The 25,553-nt window shown below is 32.2% G+C and overlaps 2 protein-coding genes across 2 annotated transcripts in view; one reads left to right on the forward strand and one right to left on the reverse strand.

Annotated features, from left to right (window-relative positions):
- LOC115888533 overlaps window positions 1-1,595 on the reverse strand; it is a 42,439-nt gene extending 40,844 nt beyond the window's left edge. Inside the window, exon 1 of the mRNA XM_030908280.1 lies at window positions 598-1,595. Coding sequence (XP_030764140.1) covers window positions 598-1,117 — 520 coding nt within the window. The 5' untranslated portion in view covers window positions 1,118-1,595. The remainder of the gene's footprint in view (window positions 1-597) is intronic.
- An 11,624-nt stretch (window positions 1,596-13,219) lies between these two features.
- On the forward strand, window positions 13,220-25,294 carry LOC115888581 (serine protease 44-like). The gene is made up of 6 exons (XM_030908344.1): window positions 13,220-13,417; window positions 19,849-20,147; window positions 20,616-21,115; window positions 22,083-22,360; window positions 24,839-24,984; window positions 25,040-25,294. Exons 1-6 carry the CDS (start codon window positions 13,303-13,305, stop codon window positions 25,193-25,195), a joined length of 1,494 nt encoding a protein of 497 aa, XP_030764204.1. The 5' UTR covers window positions 13,220-13,302; the 3' UTR covers window positions 25,196-25,294.
- Window positions 25,295-25,553: the final 259 nt, after the last annotated feature.

A 25,553-nucleotide genomic window follows, 5' to 3' on the forward strand; every position in this document is an offset into this window, starting at 1 on the left:
AGAAAATTATATATGTTATAATTAAACATAAAAAGAACCTCTTAAATGTTAGTTGTTCTCTTAAAAAGTCCACATATTCCATATTTTGTGGATCTTGTTTGTTTTTAATATTTTTAGTGATAAATCAAGTTGATTATTTTAAGTTCATAATAAAAGTATGTACATTTAAAAAAAAAATGACAAAAATTTAAGAGAAGAATACGTTAGATGATGTATGTTAAATATACTGTATGCTCGAAAAAAACGGCGTCCAGTTGGCTTGGAAATAAACATCAATGACACTCCCTATATAATTTTACATATAAAATGACAGCAATCTTCATTTCATAGTCTGCTAGTCTTTTTTTCAATAATATTGTAGGTATTTTAGTTTCATAAGCAATATGATTATTTTCAATTCAAAACAAAAGAAAATATTATAGTTTAATATATAGTTTAATAATTCCTAATGAAAAGTTCTTTCTTTTTACATTAATTATGGTATCTATAACTATTAATTATGGTATCTATAACTACAAATATTTATATTTGTTATTATATTTACACCTTGTTGAACACTTTCCAACCTCAAAAATATTTATATTAAAAATTATTTACCTTCAGGTCTTTCAATTTTTTCTTCTTGATCTAAAGTCAGACCAATATTTGATCCCAGATCTTGCAACTCTCCTTCAGATTCCAGTTCAGAATCATAGTCCGATAAATCATTACCACTGAAATTTAACTCACTTAACGCGTCATTTTTTTTGTACACATTTTTATCTAATAGATTCTCAAGAGGTTTTTCTGGCGGTGGTGCCACCTTAAATCGTTTAAACGATATTTCCGGGCCTAGATCTCTTGCACCTTCGGGCAAACCACGCTTCAAATCCGGAGTCAACTTATTTTTCTCATTCTGGACTTCTTCGTGCTCAAGTTCATCTTCAGAATGATCATCATATTCATCATAACTTTCCTCTTCTGAGTGGCTAAAAGGTTCTTCGGGGAAGTCATGTTCTTCTTTAGACTTAAGTTTCTCTTGAGCACCACTGGTGTTTGGTGCTTCCACTTTAGATTCCTTTGGCTTCTCGAGTCTCTGGATAGTAACATCTCCCAGTCTCTGAAGTACAGGTTCCATCACAGTATTCTATCGAGGTAAAGTTCGCTTTTCACAGTACTCGCATTTTCAATGAACCCATTCTAACGATATTCATATCACTTTCAATTGTTTATATACAAAATGCATATTGGCCGCCATTAACAAAGTTTTGTTATAACCGGCCGTAAATAATCGTTTATCAAACACTACCGCGATAGGGAAATGAACATGTCATTAAAAAAATACATTTCAAACTAGATTTCAACCCTAAAGTCAATTAAAATAACACCTTACAAAGAGCTTCTTATGATGGAAGAGCCGAGGCCAATGATGTTTCACTACGATTTGCACTGTCAGGAAAGCGAAATATCCTCTGTGATCCAATTTAACAGTCAATTGATAAAACAAATGTAACGAATTAAGTAGACAGTCACTTAAAAATTGATTTATCTGAAAGAAAAACACTATTTTTGCACTATTTCTTTGGCAAAACGTTAGCATAAACGTTAGCCGACCACCTTCCTAGCTTATTTATTTTGGCAATTTACCGGCAGGGGCGCTGTCAATTATCATGAAATCGACAAGTAAGGCCAGGACCGGCTCTAGCCAAAAGTGATTAAAATATTAAGTAATTTAAGTGGTTTTAATTAGTAATAATACCGTCTATTTTATTTAAAATTTGTAAAAACTTATTAATAATTGCCAAAAAATATATACAACATGAAGTTGTATATATTTTATAATATATTTCAGACTTGATAACCGTTTGAAGTTAATGGTTGTGAACAGAAGTAATTTTACATAATAGAATTCCTACAAGCAAACATGCTTGTATCATGAGAGTATCATCTAAAACATTAGATGATACTCTCATACTCTTTAAATAAATAGAGGTTTCTTAAAATTTTAAATCAATTTTATTAGGAATTGCGCTTTGTGGGTTACATATATTTCCTATCTATTTAGATCAAATTTAGACATATCATATGTTAACTTTAGACATTTTAGCTTAAAAAAATCGTATTTTAAATTTCAATCTAGAGCGCCATGGCTGTATTAAAAACACTAATTCAAGGAACCTTGAAAAAATAGATTTTATGGTCTGAATGTTTTTTATGCCTTGTCCTGGTCGGTTAAAAGATGCCCAAATCCTATTTTTAATCATATCTCAATTTTTTCAAATGGAACAGGTGGTTCATTAGCATATTTGGAAAAAAGCATTTTTACAAATAATTTGGTACCACAAACTTGGTATTTCGAGTCAAATTGTCGTTATGAATTGCATGTTACAATTTCAAATAAACCATATTCGTAAAATGTCAAAAGTTGACATACGATATGTCATTCTATTCACAGTGCCATTTTCTATCGAATAAAGTAACAATATACAGAGGGTGCTCTTTAAAAATGAAAAGTTGTAGTCATTTCCGGTGAAACAGAAAGTAATCGAAAACAATTGAACACGTCAATCAATCCTAATTTATGTCATATACTAGCATACAAAATCTAGTTTAAAAAAAGGGGGGGTAAGGCAGTTTTGAAACGCACCGTGTGTACTATAGAGCCAATTTTATAGGTTCGAGAAAATCTACAGGTACTTAATTAATAATCTTGAGATGTCCTACGGAAGGAGATTTTTAAGTTGCGGTAAAATAAAATATAAAGTTTAACTAACCAAATCTTTAATTTTATTTGACTGGCAACCCCAGAGAACTAACCTCTGTAAATCTGTAATACTGGTTTCCCCTGGTACTTATGGTATTATGTTTCCCCTGGTACTCCCTTTAACAATATTGCTAAAACATCTCAAATTAGTACGATACGTTTCGATAAAATTGTTTTCACAAGGTGTGACAAGGTTTCAATAACCTTGCATTAACGTTTCTTTCTTAACCTTGCTTTGCCCGATCCAAAGTGTTAAGCCACATACAAAATTCTAAACACACGTGCTTTGATTAAGGCTTGATTAAGGTTTATAGAGCTTCAGCATTTGCCATAAAATAGCGAGCAATTTGTTACAAAACCATATAAATGATATATCACTGTAATTACAAAACTTCAATCTATAGTAACGGTAACGGAATTTTGGGCAGAGCAACTTTGCTTATTGCAATGCAGGAATTATTAAATGACGTAACTGTATGTAATACTCTTTTATTCTGTGATTTTAATATAATTTTGTAATTTTTGATAAAAAACATTCTTAGGCCGACCCTGTGCGGTAGCCAAATGACAGCTAGCTATAGATCATAAGTTGGTTGTCGAACTGCTGCGTCTCTCTCTTGAGTTATGGATTAAAAGAGACCGAAAATATATTGTCCAACCATGGAGAATTAAGAGAATGGAGAGAGAGACGCTACACCATACGTATTTCTGTAGAATAAAAACGGTATCAGGAGGCGGGGCAAAAGGAGACTAATTGGACAGGACCGGAGTAGGTAAAACTTCTAATAAAAAAAAAACGAATAAAGATTAAAATTTGCCTTGAGTTAAAATTTTAATCCACTAAATGTATGTCTGTTATGCCAGGTCCAGACCAAGCAGACAAACAACTACAAGACAGAAACATTCATGTTTTACGACAACACTGCCACAAATCCAATACATTTCTGCGACATTTTTGACTCATTTTTGTTTTGTTTCAAAATTCGGAGACTTTCCAATATCCGAGTCGGTAAAGAAATTATAATAAATAAAAAAATAAAACTTTAACCTCCTGTAGCTACGAAACAAAACAGAATCGAATCCCTATGTTGATATGAAAAATAAATCTTATTTTTACGTAAGGAATCTTCCCACGAGGGATGGAACATGTTTTTTGAAACACGCTATAGATTCTGTAGATACAGGGTCCGACAATAGTGCGTCGGGCATCTGTAGCCTTTCTGTAGCTCCTAGCCTCTCCTAGCGAATAAAAAACTTGGAAATTTCGTTTAAGTGTAAACCTAAAGTATATATGTACAGTACGTCTGACCGTTCTGTAGCTGCGGGGTATCCGTGAGAGGGGAAACGATATTCTCTCGATGTTTTTCGTAAAAAATTAGACGACGCGTCCCATCAATAAAAATTCGACAAATTTGCAAATAGCCAATAAAATGAGTGGGCGGAGCGATTTGCGGTGACGTACTCGTCAAGTCGACGTATAAAATATATTGCTGTTTATTTAAATGTTTTTTGTCCGCATTGCTTTCATAGACACAGATCCAGCAGACGTACTGTACGAGGATGTATTTCAGGAAAATATTTTAACTTCTATAGAGTGGCTCAAAAAAGTGTGAGTGTATCAGGATGATTTTTTTTTAAATTGAACACTCTGTATATTATTGCATTTTTAGCTTCCTTTCAGATCAGAGAGATTAAATAAATAAAAAATATATATTTTCAGCCTTTCTTAATCAAAATATTAAAAATACAAGAACTGTACTGAAATGAAAACTATTATTAGGTATTTATACTTTAGATAAACTTACTTTGCTATAAAAATCGCAATATTAAATCATACAGAACGTGCAAAATGTTACGACAAACTTTCTGAAATATAAAATAATTTCTCTTGTTTTTTTTTATGAAACGCACTGTATTAAATTTTATAATTAGATGAAGAATTAAAAAATTAACATTTTTTGTATTTAAAGTATTTCCAAGTGTTTAATGGTTTTGCAGATATACGCAATATTATTTCATATATTCTTCTCTCAACGGTAAAATACGACAGAAAAATTATTGGGTGGCTTTGACAAAAATTTACTCTGCAAAATACCATATGAAATATAAAACCGCAAATATCTGCGAAACCATTAAAAATTTTGAAATACTCTAAATACCGTATGATCGAATAAAAACGGCGTCCAGTTGGCTTGGAAATGACGATCGATGGCATTTCCTATATAAATTTACATATAAAATGACAGCGATCTTCATTTCATAGCCATCGCTGACGCCGTTTTTATTCGATCATACGGTACAAAAAAATGTTCATTTCGAAAAAAATCCATTTTCCTTTTAAAAAAAACGAAGAAAAATTATTTTATATTTTAGAAAGTTTGGCGTAGAATTTTGAACATCCTGCATGATTTATGACTATTTATACCGTATTTATAGCAAAGTACAGTTCTAGTGTGTTTAATATTTTTTTAAAGAAAAGCTGAAAAATATATATTTTTTATTTATTTATTAATATCTCTGAAACTATCGAAATATATTTCTTCATATCTTAGGATTATATATAGGGGCCTGAAAGGAAGCCAAAAATGCAATAATATACAAGGTGCTCCAAAAAAATCATCCCGATCCACTCACACTTTTTGAGCCACCCTATAGAAGTTAAATATTTTCCTGAAATACATCCTAGAACATACTTTAGGTTTGTACTTAAACAAAATTCCAAAGTTTTTTTTATTCTAGTAGCTACACATGCCCGACGCACTATTTCCGGACCCTGTATAATAATATCCATATATACCGGGCGGTGCATCGGCGTTGGAAACGTAGGAAATCCCATGCAAATTTTGAGCTGTCCAAATATTAGCTCCCCTGTTGATTTTACAGCGATACCCAGAAAATATCTGAAACAGTTCTAAAAAAATACCAAAAAAAATCCTTCATGGGTATTTCACCACAGCACTGCAAGAAAATCTACAAAATAAAATAGTTATTTTTTGTAAACACTTCTACGTTAAACCTAAACGGACGCTGCTTGTCAGAAGTTATGTTTACAAAATAAACTAACTATTTTATTAAAATAACTATTTTATTTTGTAGATTTTCTTGCAGTATAGTCCGCCCGAGGGGTGTCTCACTCGGGTAAAAAATGTACACGTACTGCCAAAATATCCTTCCACTGCTAAGCGACTGCCAATGAATACGAAGAAGACTGCCTATGACTGCCATGTAATTATTATAGGCGACTGCCATAAGACTGTCAATGACTGCCAGCGACTGCCAAGAAAATGTACAGGTAATTCCAATAGTGAGACATCCCTCGAGTCCGCCACAGAGGTATAGACATTTTTTAAATAGTGTAATTCTAAGGCTCACTAACTCTATCCATAAAAGGGTAAACGATCATTTAAAATATGTGCATAAAAAAAAGGAAATTCATAGGAGGTATACGCGGACGAAGTCGCGGGAAAAAGCTAGTTAATAATTAATATTCTGCTCTACTATTGCTTAACCGCAAAGATAATAAAATGAAAAATAATCTATAAGACATCAAATACGATGAATGTAGTCGCCAAAAAAAAATCCTTTCAGCATTACTCATGCTTTAAATAATATGTTAATTAGACTGTCTGATTAAACTAAATGATTTAATAATTTCGTTTAGATTAAAAATCAATAACAACAACAAAACAAACAAACAACGCTTTATTGTGCAAAAAGCCAAAACAGCTTCATCGACAAAGCAATCACAAAACAAACAAAAGCACAAAAAAAAATATATACAAACAACAAAAAATACACAATACAAATTAAACAATTCAAAAAAATTTAAGTCATTATAATTACAAAAAGTACATTCATGGACAATTGCAGAATAGTAAACAGTAAATAGATATAATTTTAAAAGTTATAAAATTTTAAATACTTGACCTTTGACCAGTGTGTGAGATGATCAAAATTTAAAACTTCAAAATTGTTCATGATTAAACATCAACAAAAAAGTCGTTTACCGCATATAGGGCTCTCTCCAGTAAGTATGAATTCAGAGCTTTGCGAAATGCGGGATAATGAGCGATAGAAGTGGCTTTACATACAGGGTGTTTCAAAAAACATGTGCCATCTCTCGTCGGGAGATTCCTGACGTAAAAGTAAGATTTATTTTTCATATCAACATAGGTCCGATTCTGCTTTGTTTCGTAGCTACAGGGTGTTAAAGTCTTAATAATCTTTCGATTTAGTATAATTTTCTTCCAAGTACTTTTAGTGATTCGAATGAAATTTTGAGGGTAAAAGTTACTATAAGTGCTACATATTTTAGTGCTAAAAAGTGTCGATAAATTCATCAGGGACGTGCATATGGGTTATCACTGGAATATTTGTCAAAAAAAAAACATGTGCGCCACTGACTTTTTTCTTTTGATATCAAAATTGTATTTTCTCGAATTCGACCTCCTTGATGAGATAAACGTAATTTTATTAATCATAAAATAAAATTAAAATTAAAATAAAATTAAAAATTATATATTTTACCTAATTTATTATTAAATATTATTACTATTAGTCTGCAGCAATTTCAAATAAAAAATAATGGTATTTAAGATAATTACAAAAAACCTAATTTTAAAAAGTTTTAACATCCTGTAACTCTAAAACTATGCATTTTCATACCCATGTTTATAGGAACTTTTTTTCTTATTTTTTGATAAGAAATCAAAGAGTAGTTATTTAAAATTTTCGCAAGTTAATGATATTAAAATTTTATAAAGATTGCTATTAGACTTGGATCAAGGCAAATTAATAAAATTGCGTTTATCTCATCCGAGACCGAAATCGACAAGATATCAAAAGACTTTTAATCGACATTAAATTGCTTACACTTATTTCGCTAACAAGAAAAAAAGTCAGTGGCGTACATGCTTTTTTAGAAAAAAAATATATAAATTTTTACTAACTTTACCTATTTAGTTGATGAATTTCAATAAATTCTTCTAAGTGTTCTCCAGTTAAGGATTCTTTGTACAGAATTTCAAACTTCTAGACCAGATAGTAAGGAATTTTATACAACAAGCTTTCCTAGAGAATTTTGCTCTCTAAGAGGATGAATTTACTATAATCGTTTTGTCCACCTAATAAATTAATGCAATTTAAAAGAACCTTTGTGCCAATATTTATGTAATTAAAGCCAGCGGCATAAACAGATCAGATTATATATCAACTAACAGTCAGATTATATATCAACTAAAACCTTGATATATAATCTGACACATCATATACCACTGACAATGACAAATAATTCAGTCCTGAAGGTATTGTGTGCTAGGTGTTTCTCAGGTATTTCCTAATATTTATTCGTTTTACATAAAGAAATAGCCATTAAACAATATAAAAATATACTTCATAAACAATCTGAAAATACCGTATGATCGAATAAAAACTACGTGTGTTAAGTTAGCACAACCACTTTAAAAAAAATGTATGAAACTATGATGTGGAATAATTGCCGTAAATTAGCCGTAAATTTGCCGTGAAAACGAAAAATTTGCCTCTCTTCGCTAAGTATGCTAAATCGATGGTTGTGCTAAGTTAATATTAAGTTAGCACAACCACCATTGGAAATCAGTGAAAGAACATAGTTTCTCTATCCCCCTGCAACAAAAAATATAATAGCGTCAAGGTCACATATTAAGTTAGCACAACCATTCCAGTAAACGTTAAGTAAAATGTCTGAAAGTAGGTGGAACAATTGCCGTAAATTAGCCGCAAATACACCATGCAAACGAAAAATTTGCCGCTCTATTATTTGTTTACAAAATCGATAATTAACGTAAACAATAACGTTAAATTAGCGCGATTTTTCTTAAAATTCACTAAATGCGATCAATAATAACTTTTTAGTACAAAAGGAATATGCCGTAAATAAGCCGTGAAATCAAAAAAATTACCGCTCTTTTATTTCGATTATGACACAAAATACAGGGTGTTCCGTTTAAAATAGTAGATGAAAATACAACACTTAGTTTTGACTCACCTTGTATATATCAAACAAGATTGCAAATTCTGGAAGACTGAATTTTGAAGAAGACACAATTATTCAGTACTTCCTGTTAATTTTTTTTTAAATTCTTCGAATTTAGAATTTTCAGAGAACTCTTTAAATAAGCAATAAATTTAGTTTAAAAACGGTTATATTTCAAAAACCATTAGGTATAGTATATGAAATTGGGGTATTTTGAAACAGAAATTTAGTGGCAAATCCACTGAGGTAAAAAAATATATAGTATCCCATTTAAAAATATGCAACTTTGGTTTGAAAATATGTTTGAATCACCCTGTATGCTGACAAAAATATTTTCAAAATGTGCCTTACCATTGCCCCCATATTATATAAAAAAATAAAATAAAATTCAGAAACCAAAAACCTAACACAGAGCTTTTTCGGAAGCCTGAATCACCCTGTAGATTTTATAAAGAAATAAAAGAGCGGCAAATTTTTCGATTTCACGGCTTATTTACGGCATATTCCTTTTGTACTAAAAAGTTATTATTGATCCCATTTAGTGAATTTTAAGAAAAATCGCGCTAATTTAACGTTATTGTTTACGTTAATTATCGATTTTGTAAACAAATAATAGAGCGGCAAATTTTTGGTTTGCATGGTGTATTTACGGCTAATTTACGGCAATTGTTCCACCTACTTTCAGACATTTTACTTAACGTTTACTGGAATGGTTGTGCTAACTTAATATGTGACCTTGACGCTATTATATTTTTTTGTTGCAGGGGGATAGAGAATGATCGGAGGATATTTTTTTAATTGTATCTAAGAACGGCAAAAACGGCAAATTCCTGCTATACTATAAAATTTCTAACTATGTCCCTTCACTGATTTCCAATGGTGGTTGTGCTAACTTAATATTAACTTAGCACAACCATCGATTTAACATACTTAGCGAAGAGCGGCAAATTTTTCGTTTTCACGGCAAATTTACGGCTAATTTACGGCAATTATTCCACATAGTTTCATACATTTTTTTTAAAGTGGTTGTGCTAACTTAATACACGTATAAAAACTGCAAGCGGCGCCAAGTTGGCTGGGAAATGTTGACGTTCCCCACATAATTTTACATATAAAATGACAGCGATCTTCATTCATCACTGACACTTTTTTCGAGCCTACGGTATACAGGGTGTCCCAGACACCATGCATTAGAAGTTTTTAGAGAACTATATACAATATCTAGATCGGAGATTTTTTGCACATCAAATATTTTTAATATGGCGCAGGCACTTCCGGAAATACCGGAACTTTCTTATTTTTAAATGGGTGTCCTCATTTTTTATTACATACTTAAATTCTCTGTAAAATTTTATGAATTTTTATACAGGGTGACGCACCTCATTCGCCTCGGTTGATTATACGAAAACGGAAAGATGTAGAAACAATATATTTTAGGGGTATATGTGGGGAGACAATGTGCACAATTTAAAATTATTTTGAAATATACAGGGTATTTCAAAACTAAGATCCATATCAAAGTTAAATTTTTTCTTATGGAACATTTGGTATTTTATTTCATTTTTAAATTCTTGGGCCCAAAAAAGGACATTTATTATAAGGGTTAAATATGTTTAAAATCTTTAGTTTTTGAGATATTTAAATTTGCATGCTACAATAGAATAGACTATTAACACTCTGTACATTATTTTTTAGAATTAATTCTTATGCTGAGTTTAAAGGTAGAGAAATAAACTTTACTGAAAAATGGTATTGGTTCCTTAAATTTATACAGGGCTATCAAAAGTTGCTGATCTATTTTAAGGATATATTTTATATAAAAACTTTGTTATTTCAAATGTAACACCCTGTATTTTTTTAAATAAATCGAAGCAGATTCAAATGCTCTTTCAAACTATATTGGAGTTTCCTATACCTATCTAGCTCAGATTTTGAATAAAAAGCGATTTTTAAATAAAATTGTAATCAAGATGGCAGGTGTCGCCATGGCAATTTTCTAGTGACAGTTAGTAACTATTTTCAAAGTCGACATTAGTTTATGGACATTATTATTTATAATTTATAACAGTTTACTTAAATTTACCTACAATAGTATAATAAGTAAGTATTCATTATTTTATCAAGAAAAATAAAGCAGTATCTGCTGGCGGAACACAAATCATCGTAAAATAATTCAAGACTACTTCTTCGTTTTTCTTGATAAAATAATAAACACATTTAATAAATATTATTTATTAAACTATTGTAGGTAAATTAAATAAAAGTAAACTGGTATAAATTTAAATAAGTCCATACACTAATTTTGATTTTGAAAATAGCTACTAACTGTCACTAGAAACTTGCCATGACAACACTTGCCATCTTGATTACAATTTTATTGAAAAATCGCTTTTTATTCAAAATCTGAGCCAGATAGGTATAGGAAACCCTAATATAGTTTGAAAGAGCATTTAAATCTGCTTCGACTTATTTAAAAAATACATAGTGTTGCATTTAAAATAACGAAGTTTTTATGTAAAATAAATATTTAAAATAGACCAGCAATTTTTGATACCCCTGTATACATTTAAGGAAGGAATAACATTTTTCTATAAAGTTTATTTCTCTACCTTTAAACTAAGCACAAGAACTAATTTTGAAAAGTAATGTACAGGGTGTTAATAATTTATTCTATTGTAGCATGCAAATTTAAATATCTTTCAATATCTCAAAAACCAAAGATTTTAAACATATCTAACCCTTATAATAAATAACTTTTTTTGGGCCCAAGAATCCAAAAATGAAATAAAATACCGGGTGTTCCATAAGAAAATAAAAAATATGGATCTTAGTTCTGAAACACCCTGTACAATTCAAAATAATTTTAAATTGTGCACATTACCTCCCCACATATACCCATAAAATATTTTGTTTCTACATCTTTCCGTTTTCGCATAATCAACCGAGGCGAATGAGTTGCGCCACCCTGTATCTATTTGAAAAAATTAAATTGTTCGAATGTCATATAATAATGACCGCAGCTGTCATGGAATTGAGCGACTAAAAAATTATCATAAATCATTTTTTTCAAATGGAAACCCAATTTTTTATTTCACTAGTTACTTTTTGACTATACATATTTCTATACCTAAAATAAATCGTTTTGGAGTTATTTAAGATTTAGTTTTAAAACGTATATTTTTATTTATTTATAGTAGCCTATGACTTTAAACGTCAAGTGATATGATAACACTTTGTTCAAAAAGCAGTATGTTATCGATTATTTCCAGGCCAAGTTTGCGCTGTTTTTTTTCGATCATACGGTATTTATTAATAATATCAATTATTAGATATCGCTAAAGAGCGAAAATACGAGATATATTTATATAAATACACTTTTTAAATTCTTAAGCAGGCAGTATTTATAATATGGGAAATTCAAATAGTTCGTTTTCTGACAGATGGAAATAAATTGTGTGACTGTTTGACACTTAATGTCAATGGAAGCTAGATAAAATTAAAAAAAATATACGTTTTCAAACTAAATCTTAAATAACTTAAAAACGATTTATTTTAGGTATAGGAACATGTACAGTTAAAAAGTAACGAATTGAAAAACCTTTTCACTAGTGAAATAAAAAAGTCTGTTTCCATTTGAAAAAAATAATTTATGATAATTTTTTAATCGTTCAATTCCATGACAGCTACCGCCATTATTATATGACATTTGAACAATTTAATTTTTGAAATAGATAGCCACATGTCTTCTCTTTATGTCACAGTGGTTGTGGTTATCACTAACTTTGACTTTTAGGCTATACAAATTTTTTTGACAGGTACCTAGTTTTTTTGGTCCAAAAATTTCAAATATTTTTTTTCTCAAAACGGCGAATGTTAGGTATAGAGTTTTTAACATCAGTATTCATAAAATTTTACAGAGAATTTAAATATGTAATAAAAAATGGGGGCGCCCATTTAAAATAAGAAAGTTGTTGTCAACTTCCGGAAGTACCGCTATATTGAAAATAATTTTAATCTGTAGATCTCATTGTAAAACAATGATGTGCAAAAAATTTCCGATCTAAGTAGATATTGTAATTCTCTAGAAACTTCTAATGCACGCTCAGCCTGAGACACCCTGTATATACCTCTAATTTAAAAAAAAATCATCACAATTGGTGAAGCGGTGGTCGCAGGATGGATGGCACAAAAAACCCTTTGACCTTTTTAACATTTGGATTATAACGTCATTTTTTATTTTAAGACAAAATTGCGTGGGTTACTCAAGAGTCTCAAGACAGATCAAACAAAAAGATTCGATTTTTTTAATTAACAAAAAAAAAGACGTGTCTTTTTTATCTCGATCAATCCTCTTCGACCAGATCAACATCCTTTGGCCATTTGGTCGCAAAATTATTCCTATACGGTACCGCAGAGGAGGGGAGAGGGGGGACTTAACTCATCAAGCATGTTTTAAAGGAGCGACTTTGTAAAATGGACACACTATCAGTGCTGACCGGTCGGCGATACCTGTCCGGTCTCCCATTTACCTGTTCAAATCATAATCATGTACTCCCCTGTGATACGTACTGTCCTGTGCGTTTTTGTGATTAACTTCTTGTGCGTCTGTACGCAAAGTTCGAATTTGGAGGATTTGGATTCAGTTACTACCGATGCTGCAGGTAAATCATTTTTTTTTGTTTTTAGTTTAAGTTGGTTTATAATAAAAATTGATTATTTTATCTCGATAGATTTGATTTTAAGTGATGTATCGCGCAAAGGAACGTTTCTTAAATTTTTTTTTAATAACTATGTAAATGATTTAGGAGTCATTAAACTATACTGCTACGGATCATTGAATTGATTGAGACGAGGTATCTAACGGTGACATTAATAAAAACAGCCCACCTATAAATATGTAAATTTCTCATGTAGTTGATTTATTATTTGTTTTTGATGCCATATAAACGATCGAGATTTTATCAGCCACCCAGACAAGATTTTTCAATTTAGTTCCCAAGTGTATTAGCGATAAAGAAAAATAAATGTTTGTACCTAACACGGATGACCTGCAATCTGATAGAGAATATTAATGTGTTGTTTTATTGTGATTATTGGTTCTTTGAGTTAGTTGTCCGGCCGACTTCACTGTCAAGGTCGCAAAGAACATTCACCTTTGCCAATAATGACTCCATATCCCATAAATAGTCCAAGAGGCAGTGAAATTCTTTTGTATTTATTTTTCCAGTGGGTGAATATATAATATTTTGTTCGCATGGTGACATTAAATGACAATTTATGAGTCTGGTTAAAGTTTTCGGATAGGTTTTCTAAATAAAATTAAAAAATTGGAGCCGGGAGGCACGTATAGCCGCCTATACTAAAATACATATTATGTTAATAAAAAGTTGGTAGGCAGTTCTTTTAGTTTCAATTATCTCAAGAACTGCGACTTGGACGGATTTTGATGTTATTACAAATTTTGTTGCAAATATTATTCCTAATCTTAAATTGAAAACCGCGTTTCGCTAGCTACTGTAATTTTGGAGTTACGATTTTTTAAAATTTTTAACCCCCTTCCATACCCCCTTACCAACCCCCCACCCCCACCAAAAACTAATGGCCAGATTCTCGGGTGCAACAGTATTTTTGTGCCAAATTTAGTTAAAATCGGTTTAGCAGTTTTGGAGTTATCGTTGTTACAGACAGACGGACAGACAGACAGACCGACACCATAAAAATATTTTGTATTTAGGTCATTTATGCCCCAAATAACTCATTTTGAGTGAAATTAAAAAACCTTTTTTTGTCGATCTTAATAGCCATACCTGTTGGCCTGTTGGTACGGTCGGCTAGAAATTGTGTGTGCACTATGTGCGCATATTTGAAGTGAAACTTCTTCTGACTGCCGTTTCTCTGTCGGAGGACTCCATTCGGGTACCTCTATCCACGTGCCGAGTTTGGTTCCAATCGACCCATAACTCAGGAAAATCCTGATGATTTCGTCCATTTAGAGGCATCGGTTCGAAACGTCAGGGCGTTATCCTGTAGCCCGTCCTCAATTATGCCGAAATCGACCCACATTTTTCTTCAACATCAAATCGTTATTACGTATACCGACCAAATTTGGTCGCGATCGGACGGCATCAACTTTTGACGTTTCTTACGTCAAAACTAACTGTCACACGTATCGTACACGGTACACGCATGGTACAAAGAATACAAGGTATGATCGATAGCGGCTCCAATTTCGTTCAGTTCGCGCATACCACCTGTGACGTCACTAGGAAAATGAGGAATAAATAAAAAATAAAGGAAGTTGACAGGAGATCTGCATTTTTTGGGGTTATGGTTAAGAATTGTTTATTTTTAAGACTTTTTAGTTCGTTTAACTTGGTAAGAATACTAAATTTATTTCTATATTCGGTACCTATAAAATTGTTTATTAGGTTTTTAGTTTGCGATGTTTATGGTAAATAATTTTCATGTTCATTGCCTCTGATTTTGTATAAAGGTAGTAAATCTAGATGGAAATATGGAAAATTAACCACAACAGTGACATTATTACATTTATCGAAAAAGACTGTAAAATAGTATGGTTTCCCATCGAAAAGTAGAAAATGCCAAAAATTGATGAATGTAATGGAACAACTTTTCGATAGTAAGTGACTCCATATAATATACATAGTGGAAGTAATTCCATCATTTATGAAATTCATTATAATTAACTGAAATTATATATTCTTTTTATATGTTGCAGGTTTTGAGAATAAATCGGTTGAACGAAACCCAAAATTTAGAGGAAGTATTTGCATACCCAGAATATGCCCATCAAGGATTATATAGCTCAAATTTCCTTTAATTGTAGGCAATTATTCAATGCAAATTAAATTTTTAAGTGACTGAAATATTAAATAGTTTACAATATGGTATATTATTAAAAATATATTACTTTTAGGTACAATTAGGGCCCGATACATTTCAAAAAGTAGAATATTATTTTATATTAAATGAGGTTTTGTAATAACAATCAATTTTTATTAATAACGGAGATTAAAAAATAACAGAATTATTGAGTTCTACCCCACGTACTACAAAATACATCATAGTTTACAACAGTATTTAAATAAAATTAGAACGTTATGATCCCGGCCGGAATTTAACTCCGGTCTATTTGAGGCCCATCCGGTGTACCTAAGCACTTTTTGATATGCTCCTTCCTTAGTCTTCTTATTCAATGACGTTATTATATACCGAAAAAATTTGGTCGCGATCGGACGGCATTGACGGCATCAACTTTTTACGTTTCGTACTGTCAAATAACTGTCATCACCTGACACGTATCGTACAACCTGCGCAATATCATACCTTGTATTCTTTGTACCATGCGGTACACGTATTGTACAAGTTGGATTTGGTCCATTCTATCGACTTACCAAATTCCATTTAAAGGTTGATTATCACTATATTCCGTTTCCAAACCATATCCATTCCATATTCGTCTCGTATTTTTATTGTATTGACGATATATGTATGTAAGCTTCCGTTCTGTATCAGTTCCATACTTTTTATTGTACAATTTATATCATTACGAAAGTTTTATTTTAAAAATTTCTATCTTTTGAAAAAGGTAATAAGTAATAGATTTAAGATTTAATTAAGAGGCGAAAGAATAAATAAATATCAGTAAAATGTTAACAGAACTGGTACAAATGTAAGAACTTGACAAAACTGTTTCCGATACGCTTCAGTCTATCCGCCAAAAAATGTATGGAAGGAAAGGATATGGAACGGAAGGGAAATGGAACGGATAGTGTGCATTGTCCTCTTCATTTACATGATATAATATTTTATGTAAACGGAATGGAAACGGAAGGGAGCTGATATGGAAGGTATCGTGAGAATCAACCTTAAATCGGACGATTTTTTGATTTGATTCATCGATGATGGAGTTTCATAGTGCACGAAACGTCGCCAAAATATCATCTACATTCCGGGTTTCAACTTTCTAGCTCACATAGGGCCCGAATTACGACGCTCCGTCTTAAACTCCGATCATTACCACTTTTCCTGACGCCTCTCGTGTGTCACGGCCTTGAATTTTTACTCTCATCGCGCGTAAAGAAGTTTCACTTCAAAAGTCCACTTATTTTTCCAGTCGTAAATATTTGACATTTATTAAAGTGAATCGTTTTATTAATGAAAATAACACTCAGTCTTCAAAAATTTGACAGATTTTTGAAATCCTTAACCCTTATTTTTCCATATTTGAAATTTAACATATTATTTGGTACTATCGAACTATGATCAAAAGCAAGTCTGGCTGATTTACGAAATTGGCAAATGAGAATTGCACAAATTACAAAATTTTTGCTCTTATTTTTGAATTTGAAACTCTGTGAACTCTGTCACATGATAAATAATACTATAATTATTATTTCATAGAAAATACACGTCTGGCTGACATAATATACAGGGTCCGGCAATAGTGCGTCGGGCATCTGTAGCTCGTAGAATAAAAAACTTGGGAATTTTGTTTAAGTGTAAACCTAAAGTATGTACAAGGATCATAGAGTTAAAAATTACATTGCAGGAAAATATTTTAACTTCTATAGGGTGGCTCAAAAAAGTGTGAGTGGATCGGGAGGATTTTTTTTAAATGGAACACTCTATATATTATTGCATTTTTGGCTTCCTCTTAGATCATTTTACATTATCCTAAGATATGAATAAATATATTTTGATAGTTTCAGAGATATTAATAAATAAGTAAAAAATATATTTTTTTCAACTTTCGTTAAACAAATTATTACAAACACCAGAACTGTCCTGAAATCAAAACTATATTAGGTATTTACTTTAGGTGGTCTATACTTAATTTGCTATTAATATTGTAATCTTAAATCATAGAGGATGTTCAAAATTTTACGCCAAGCTTTCTAAAATATAAAATAATTTTTCTTTGTTTTTTTTTTAATGGAACACCCTGTATATTATATATTTATTACATGGAGAATTAAAAAAGTAAAAGTATTTCAAAATTTTTAATGGTTTTGCAGATACACGCAGTATTATTTCATATGGCTCTCTCAACAGTAAAATACGAGAGAAAAATTATTGGGTGGCTTTCATAAAAAATTATTATTCAAAATGCCATATGAAATCTAAAACCGCGAATATCTGCGAAACCATTAAAAATTTTGAAATATTCTAAATACAAAAAATGTTCATTTTTTAATTCTCCATCTATTGAAAAAATAATATACAGGGTGTTCCATTTAAAAAAACGAAGAAAAATTATTTTATATTTTAGAAAGTTTGGCGTAAAATTTTGAACATCCTGTATGATTTAAAATTACCATATTTGCAGCAAAGTAAGTGCCGACCATCTAAAGTAAATACCTAATATAGTTTTGATTTCAGGGCAGTTCTTGTATTTTTAATACCGTATGATCGAGATAAAACGGCGTCAGCGATGGCTATGGAATAAAGATCGCTGTCATTTTATATGTAAATTTATATGGGAAATGTCATCGATGTTCATTTCCCAGCCAACTGGACGCCGTTTTTTTCGATCATACGGTATTTTTTTTTTAGAAAGACTGAAAAATATATAATTTTTATTTATTTATTTATATCTCTGAAACTATCGAAATATATTTACTCATATCTTAGGATTATGTAAAGTGATCTGAAAAGTAGCCAAAAATGCAATAATATACAGGGTGTTCTATTTAAAAAATCACTCCGATCCACTCACACTTTTTTGAGCCAGCCTATAGAACTTAAAATATTTTTCTGAAATACATCCTAGAACATACTTTAGATGTGCACACAAAATTCTTAAGTTTTTCAATCAAGAAAGCCCCGCCAGACTCACAAGTCAGGTCGTAAGTATATTTCGTATTCTTAGATGCGAAAATTTTTGTCACTCGTATAATATATATTTCGTAATTTTCAATACAGGAAAATCGAGAAACACTCTTAATTTCAAAAAACGCTCTAGATCCAAACACATTCATATGATAGAGTAGTTTAGGACAAGTTACCTTAACCAGATCTTTTTTATTGCTATAACTTTAAAACTCAGGGAGATACAAAATAAAGTCAAGACGATCGATTTTGTAAAGAATTACAAATATTTGACGTTACAAACATTGAAAAGAGAGATGAGAAATAAAAAGAGAGTTGAAAATAAAAAGTTACAAAGTTATTGGCGAATGAAGGTTTTTGATGACGGACGGACTAAAACCTTGTTTCTGGATTCCTGTGGTCAAAACGTTGAGAAAAGTGTTTTTGGCCATAGTCAAATTTAATGCCCTAAACCAATCCTTTCCTTACCATAAAGTATGAAAAGTAAAAACATGTACAGAGATGACAACAATCACCTGTATAACTGAACATGCTGAATTTAGCGCGCCTGGCGAGCGTTGGACGAGTCTTGGAAGGCTCTCAGGATGTTCCACACGAGCCAGACTATATTTGCAGCTGTAATTATAATATAAACTATCATCTGACAAATTTTTAGCATTGCGAAAATAAGGGCAATGGTTTCAATAATTTTTATCCAATTTTTTACCTGCCTGACATATTACCCATTCTCACAGATTAGCGAAACTATTTTTTTTTTCTTAACTGCACTGCATCTGTCACTAATAATAGAACTATTTTTATCGCTGGAATACTACAAATACAGGGTGGTCCCAACTGTATAAAAATAATTAAAAAAATTAGTATTAATGTATGTTCTAAAATGCTTACTTTCGGAAATACAGGGTGTAGAAGTTTTATTTTTATTTCAATTTGTTCCAAATGATTTCTGAAGTAATATAATTACTTAATATATAATATTAAGTAATATTATATATAATTAATATAATTAATTAATAGTAGAATAATTCTATCGAATAATAATATATCGTTTGCTGACTGGGAAAATAAGTACCGAAAATCTTCACTGCCTCCCGGACTAAAAGAAAAAAAACTCCCATCCAATGAACCTTTTACACCGGACACTTAACTGGTTTATTAATGTTGTTTGTTTATGTTTTCGATAAACAAAAATTTCCTTGTCCCTATTAACTAAAATGACTGGTTTTAATATCTTTTTCAGATTTGAACGACGCGACAAGAAAAAACACACGAGACACAAAACAAATCTTGCTACAGGCGAATTATGCGTATCCGCTGTATAATTTGGGCCCCCCGGTACCACTGGCTCAGCCCTTGGCGAATCCGTCCCTTCTAGCTGCCACTGGGGCTTGTTACACGAGCAAGGGCACTCTGGGGACGTGTGTTTCTTTTAAAGAATGTTATCCGCATTTGAAAATGGGGGTCCAAGCTGGTATATTTGATGGTTGGGGTTTGGGAATGTACGACACGTGCAGCTATTTCTTAGCCCAAGGACAACAGGTATATTAATTATTAATTCTCTCTATTTTGAGTTGGTGGGAGTAAAATGACATGCTTGATAAGTTTGACTACTCAAGGTATAATAATGGGGAATTGCAATAGCGTAGTAACCTTATATAAAACAGCAATTAGTCTGCCGAGTCTTCTCGGTCATTGTTAGGGTTAGGACATCCAGCTGTCAAAATTTTGAAAAAAAATGATATTTACTTACCTCATTATTACCACAAAAAAATTGTGTCTAAGAAATGGAAAACTCTAATATAACGCAAGGCATAAATGTCTCTCGCATTTTTTGAACAGATGGCCTAATTTTTTTTTCAAAAACACATTAAATATCGTCATCAGATACCTGAATAATCTTTTGAACATAATTAGTTTATTTCTTTGCCATTTGTACGGTAACAAGAAATCTTACTCAGTTTAGAAGACAGACGCGCAGAAACCCTAAAAACCAGTATTTTCTTGTAGACTTTCGGCGTTTGCTGTTCAAGTATCCCTAAACCTCTGGACACAACATCATCATCACCTGTAGAAATCGACTCAAATAACACCTCAATCCAGCCCAACAACTTTCTAGAATCAGCTAGGATTCCAAACTGGCCACCGCCGCTCCCAACCCACCCTCCAGACCATACCATACCTCCCCTGCCCACTCATCCCCCCAGTCCAGGTTTTCCCGTGCCGGCAACCACTACGATATCTTCGAAACCAACTAAAGTTACCACCAAACCCATCGCCTCCAAACCAACAAGCAAAACAACAACGACCACTGCGTCTTACGAATTGGGAACAGCTGCCTGTGGTGCGAAAAATGGGTTCCAAGATCAAGGAAAGATTGTAGGAGGGCACAATGCTGACTTGAACGAATGGCCCTGGATAGCTGCTCTATTTGTGAATGGTCGACAGTTTTGTGGAGGATCTCTCATTGACAAAATCCATATACTATCAGCCGCGCATTGTGTTGCACAGTAATTAATTAAAATTAGTTAATAAAGAACTTTTTTTTTCAAACGTCACAAAAGTATTAGTTTTTGCGACGTGATTGATAATATAAAAAAGTCATTTTAACGCTAGGCATAAAAGTAAAGCGCCTTTTACGGCTAAGCACAAAAGTACGAAAATATATTATTAAACTGACACGAACTGTCAAATTGAACGAGCGTAACCATAGTTTCTCAATATACAGGGTGTCCCAGGCTGAGCGTGCATTAGAAGTTTCTAGAGAACTATAAGATCTAGATCGGAGATTTTTTTCCACATCATTGTTTCACAATGAGATCTATCGATTAAAAATATTTTCAATATGGCAGCTCTTCTAGAAATACCAGAGGTTGACAGCAACTTTCTTATTCTAAATAAGTACCCCATTTTTATTACATATTTAAATTCTCTGTAAAATTTTATCAATTTTGATATCAAACACTATATTATACCTAACATTAACCGTTTTTGATAAAAAAAATATTTAAAGTTTTTGGAGGAAAAACTGCCTGTCAAAAAAATTTGTATAGCCTAAACGTCAAATTTAGTGATTACCACAGCCACTGTGACATAAAGAGAAGGCATGTGTCTATTTGGCATCTCTGTCTATTTGGCATGGCATCTCTCTATTTCAAAAGTTCATCATTGTGAAACAATGATGTGCAATGGGTGCCTGGGACACCCTGTATAATTACATACTTAGGTATTACCCTTGTATATATATTAAACAAGGGTATTACTTTTAAATCTTTTTATATGATTTGGAACGTTTGAAATTGTTTAAAAAATTATTTGTGACGTTTGAAAAAAAAAACAGCATGTTCGATTCGGAGTAAAAATTATTTTTGTGACTCGTCTGTATTTTCTCGTCCGTCAAACGTACAGCATTGCCACAAAATGTGTCATTTTTACTCCTAATAAGACAATACACTATTTTATCTGGTAAAATTTTAGTATGACATCATGGGATGTGGCCAAGCTGACTGTAAGACTCGGAGACCACAATATCAAGACTAACTCAGAAGTTAATCACATAGAAAAACGAGTTAAACGAGTTGTGAGACACAGGGGATTTGATTCCAGAACGCTGTACAACGATATATCTATATTGACTTTGGACAGTCCAGTCCAATTTTCGAATGTGATCAGACCAATTTGCTTGCCCTCAGCAGGCGGTAGGGATCTGGCAGGATCTACAGGAACCGTCATTGGATGGGGCAGTATTAGGGAAAGTTTGTATTATTATGTCTGGATATACAGGGTGTTCCTTAATGACATGCTAGTATTTAAGGAGGTGATTCTTGGATCTATCCTAAGAAAAAATGACAATTGCAGAAATGATTTCTACACATCAGTCACTGCGTCAGATTTTCAGCGATTTGAACCTGAAATAAACTGACTTTAATTTTTTTGAGCAAAAACTACGCGTCAGACGAAAAAAATCAGGAGATAAAAAATGTTTCATCAAGTCAGAGTCAGTGTGTATCACCACAGATTATACAGATTATAATCTTTGTTTTTTCTTTATTGTTTTTCGTGGTTCCAATTTTCGGAATAGGGCACTAGTTAGGTGACTAGTTTGCGCACATAGCCCGCCCACTTATGGCCTCTAAAACTGTGCACAGCGCCTGACCGGCACAGTTATTAGAGAGATATCGGAAAACCGAATAGCGTCATCCAGTATTTACACGTACCTTATCATGGTTACGACACAGGTTACGATATGCGCGAGTCAATTTTTAACGCAACGCCCGCTAATAACGTTACCGCCTGACGTAATTTGCGGATCAATTACACCAAGCGCTTTTTCTAAATAACCTCTGATAACGTTTAAAAATTGCTTAAATGGGCATGTGCGGGTATTTGACAACCGGAGCCGGCCGGCGAGATCTTTTATTTTAGGTTTTGTTTGAATTGTTTTGAATTATTGCTTTAGTTTTATTAGGTAATTTGATATTTAAGTAGCTGGGATTAGTTTTAATTAAATAAATATGGCCCAAAATATGGATTCCACCTCTTCCAATACTAAAGAACCTATAAAGAGTCTTAGGTTTACAGCAGATGACGACTTAGTCCTTCTAAGAGAATTTGTTGCTTGTTGCCCTAAACCCACTATCAGACGTTGATAAATAAAGCACTGGAAATAAGCACTTTAGCCCTTTAGTTTTAAAATACCTAGTAAACAAAACAATGTCAAAGTTTTAAATTCAAAGTTAGGTTAAGTTTAAATAGCGGACGCGACGCGATCAGAATTCTTTCCGATCCGATAACTATAAATGAAGAGAGTTAATACCACCTCCCGTAAAGGAAATAACACATGGCCTTATTAACGTCCATGCACGCTATTCGGTTCAGCGATATCTCTCTATTACGCTGTTTATTGTTATTTTACGCGAGTTTATTTTTGCGCACAGGAAATTTTACTCGTTTGCACGTCGTCATAAAAAACAATTTTCGTACCACGAATTAGGGATAAGATTTTTATCTGTATACATATAGTATAGGTACTTAATCTGTGGTATCACTTTTTCTCCAAAAATATTCAATAAAAAACCCGTATGGACGGCACTGGTTGAAATAAATAAAATTCTTTGTACACCAAAAAAAATATTTTAATAAATAAAAGAAGTGTATCAAGTTTCATAAATATATCTACAGGGGGCGGGCGTCTCAAAAGTGGCTCGCCCCTATAACTTTTTTATTTTTTCAGATAAATAAACGAGATTTGGTAAGTTAGTATATGACATAAATTAGGATTCATTGAAGTATTCAATTGTTTTTGGTCACTTCCTGTTTCACCGGAAATGACTACAACGTTTGATTTAACCATTTAAAATGGCACTCTTGGTATTTTTTTACTTTATTCGATAGAAAATGTCAACTCATATGTCAAATCATATGTCAACTTTTGACATTCTCGCTTAATAAAAATTTGTATTTTAAAATTCAATCTAGAGGGCTATCTTAAAAACATTAATTCTTAATCAAGGAGCCTTGGAAAAATAGATTTGATCATCTAATGTTTTTAGTGTTTTATCCTGGCCAGTTAGAAAATGCTCAAATCGTATTTTTAATCATATCTCAATTTTTTCAAATTAAACGAAAGTGGCTAATTAGCACATTTGGAAAAAAGCAGTTTTTTACGAATAATTTGATACCACACACTTACGTCCTTACGAACCGCAAGTTATAATTTCAAATAAACCATATGCGAAAATGTCAAAAGTTGACATACGATATGTCATTTTATTTAGAGTGTTATTTTCTATCGAATAAAGTTAAAAAAAATACCGATAGGGTGCCATTTAAAAATCAAAAGTTGTAGCCATTTCCGGTGAAACAGGAAGTGATCGAAAACCATTGAATACGGCAATCAATCTTAATTTATGTCATATACTAACATACCAAATCTCGTTTTTTAACTGAAAAAATAAAAAAACTTATAGGGGTGAGCTACTTTTGAGACGCACCCGGTATAGTAAAATCTGAGTTATTATGAAAAAGAGTTTATTTAAAAAAGTTTACCATCCTGTATCTCAGAAAATAAGATGTTTTGGACATGCATGCATTTATGAAGTTTTTCTCTAGGTCTAAGAATCACCTAGGTCTAAGAATCACCCCCGGTCTAAGAATCACCCCCTTAAATATTAGCATGACATTAAAGAACACCCTGTAAATACTATTTTCTAATATTTTATATAATATTTTAGGCGGTCCACAACCAGCCGTATTACAAGAAGTAAACATCCCAATCTGGTCAAATAGGGATTGTAAACAAAAGTATGGTGCTGCCGCCCCTGGAGGGATTGTTGAGCACATGGTGTGTGCCGGGCAAGCAAATAGGGACTCCTGCAGCGTAATATTTGGAAAAAATATAGAAAAATATTGTAAATATAATGATAAAATTATAGGGTGACAGTGGAGGTCCGCTGATGGTCAATCATGGTAAATGGACGCAAATTGGCATAGTGTCTTGGGGCATTGGATGCGGAAAAGGGCAATATCCTGGAGTATATACGAGGGTCCAGTCATTCCTGCCATGGATAATGAAGAATTTAAATAAGTGAAGTTTGCGGCGGTTTTGTGACATAAAATTTATTTATATTATTGTATAGAATCCGAAAAAAAAATGAATAATGCCATAATAAAATTTACTTTAAAAGAAGAGTTCTTTCTGTTTCTTCCTGGCATTTAATAAGAAACGACTCTATTCTCTAAATTTGAAACCAGGTCACCCCTGTAAAATTAATTCTCTTACAAAGCTAGTAAATCCGACTCTTTAAAGCGCTTTATAGAGGGTGGTCCGAACTGTATTCCGGAAACTTCGGCAGCATATTCTGCATTACAGTTGAGGGTTGGAACCTTTGGTGTTACACAGCAAAATAAAACACTAAATCACCACAATACACCAAAACACTTTTACAC

The sequence above is a fragment of the Sitophilus oryzae genome, unplaced genomic scaffold, assembly GCF_002938485.1.
Source record: "Sitophilus oryzae breed Bouriz unplaced genomic scaffold, Soryzae_2.0 scaffold_801_pilon_pilon, whole genome shotgun sequence".
Taxonomy (NCBI): Eukaryota; Metazoa; Arthropoda; class Insecta; order Coleoptera; family Curculionidae; genus Sitophilus; species Sitophilus oryzae.

Bases quoted from the DNA above. Each gene is read 5' to 3' on its own strand.
- LOC115888581 (XM_030908344.1), top strand. From the start codon at position 13,303: ATGTACTCCCCTGTGATACGTACTGTCCTGTGCGTTTTTGTGATTAAC. The intron at 13,418-19,848 runs GTAAATCATTTT...TATCTTTTTCAG, and splicing joins AGTTACTACCGATGCTGCAG to ATTTGAACGACGCGACAAGA. The intron at 21,116-22,082 runs GTAATTAATTAA...GTAAAATTTTAG, and splicing joins GCCGCGCATTGTGTTGCACA to TATGACATCATGGGATGTGG.